General features: G+C 43.1%; 1 protein-coding gene across 1 annotated transcript in view; it reads left to right on the forward strand.

The window, feature by feature from the left end:
* Rpn2 (ribophorin II) overlaps nucleotides 1-775 on the forward strand; it is a 44,426-nt gene extending 43,651 nt beyond the window's left edge. Inside the window, exon 16 of the mRNA XM_029535755.1 lies at nucleotides 442-775. Coding sequence (XP_029391615.1) covers nucleotides 442-454 — 13 coding nt within the window. The 3' untranslated portion in view covers nucleotides 455-775. The remainder of the gene's footprint in view (nucleotides 1-441) is intronic.
* The last annotated feature ends 352 nt before the right edge of the window (nucleotides 776-1,127 follow it).

Raw genomic sequence — 1,127 nt, forward strand, 5'->3', positions numbered from 1 at the left:
CACTCTGTAGACCAGGCTGGCCTCAAACTCAGAAATCCACCTGCCTCTGCCTCCCGAGTGCTGGGATTAAAGGCGTGCGCCACCACGCCTGGCTCATAAACTCTTGATTCTTTCTGACTGAAATCTTCCCTGTTTGGGCCTGTACTGTGAGGGTGTGCCTGGAATTACCTCATTCTTGTATTTTCACATGCTCCCTCCTCAGCCCTCAGGTTACTTCATGGTTTTCAGGTTGTCATGGGCTTCAGCTTTTTTTTTTTTTTTTTTTTTTTTTTTTTTTTGAAATGAGATGGGGCATTTACAAGTGGAACCAGTAGATACAGGGCTGTCCCCTTGTCGATAACATCTTCCAGTGGGAGAATGACTTAGTCTCCCTGTTGTCCCACGTAAGAACTGTACTTTTAAACCATCAGTAATTGTATGTCTGTCTTCGTTTTCTTCCAGGACAGCACATTAGTTCCAGAAGAAGTCTGAAGAACCTGAAGGCTGAAATGAACATTTAACAAGGAGTGGAGACAGTTCATAGTGTGAAAGGAAGAACTGGGGATGGACAGGAAAGGAGAAAATACCTGTTATTTAAAAAGAGAAAAGCTGAGCTGTGCTTACACGTTTACTTGTTTCTCACTTTTTGCTTACATGTTTGGGCCCAGATTGTCTGTCCCTTTGTCTTGATACCTGGCAAGATGCTGTGAATACCCCAGGTTACCCAGATGTTGTATTTGAAAAGTTGAAATCTGTAATTCATCAGCTTTGGAATAAAGAGAATGGTGGACTCCCAGGTTTGATGGAGCCTTGCGTGTGTAATATGAAGACTCAGTAGTCTTCAGTTGGGTCATCTTATCCCTCTCTTAAAAGTACTGAAAGTGGCTAGCAAAAGCCTGTGTCCTTTCGGCTCCAGTAGCAAACACTTTGTAGGAGCCCTGCTTGCCTTTGAAGATTCTTCTGTTCAAAAGACCTGCTCTAGGATTTTGCCTTGAATGTTTGGGCTTGGTGTGCAGAGAAGGGTTGAAATTGTGTCAATAAATAAAGCTGACTGCCTTGGTCCATTCCTTCTGTGATAAAATGCCCCCAAAGCAGCAGGTGACTTAGAGATAGTAAAATAGAGCACTTATAGGCAGTAAGACGATTTA

The sequence above is a fragment of the Mus pahari genome, chromosome 3, assembly GCF_900095145.1.
Source record: "Mus pahari chromosome 3, PAHARI_EIJ_v1.1, whole genome shotgun sequence".
In the NCBI taxonomy this organism is placed as follows: domain Eukaryota; kingdom Metazoa; phylum Chordata; class Mammalia; order Rodentia; family Muridae; genus Mus; species Mus pahari.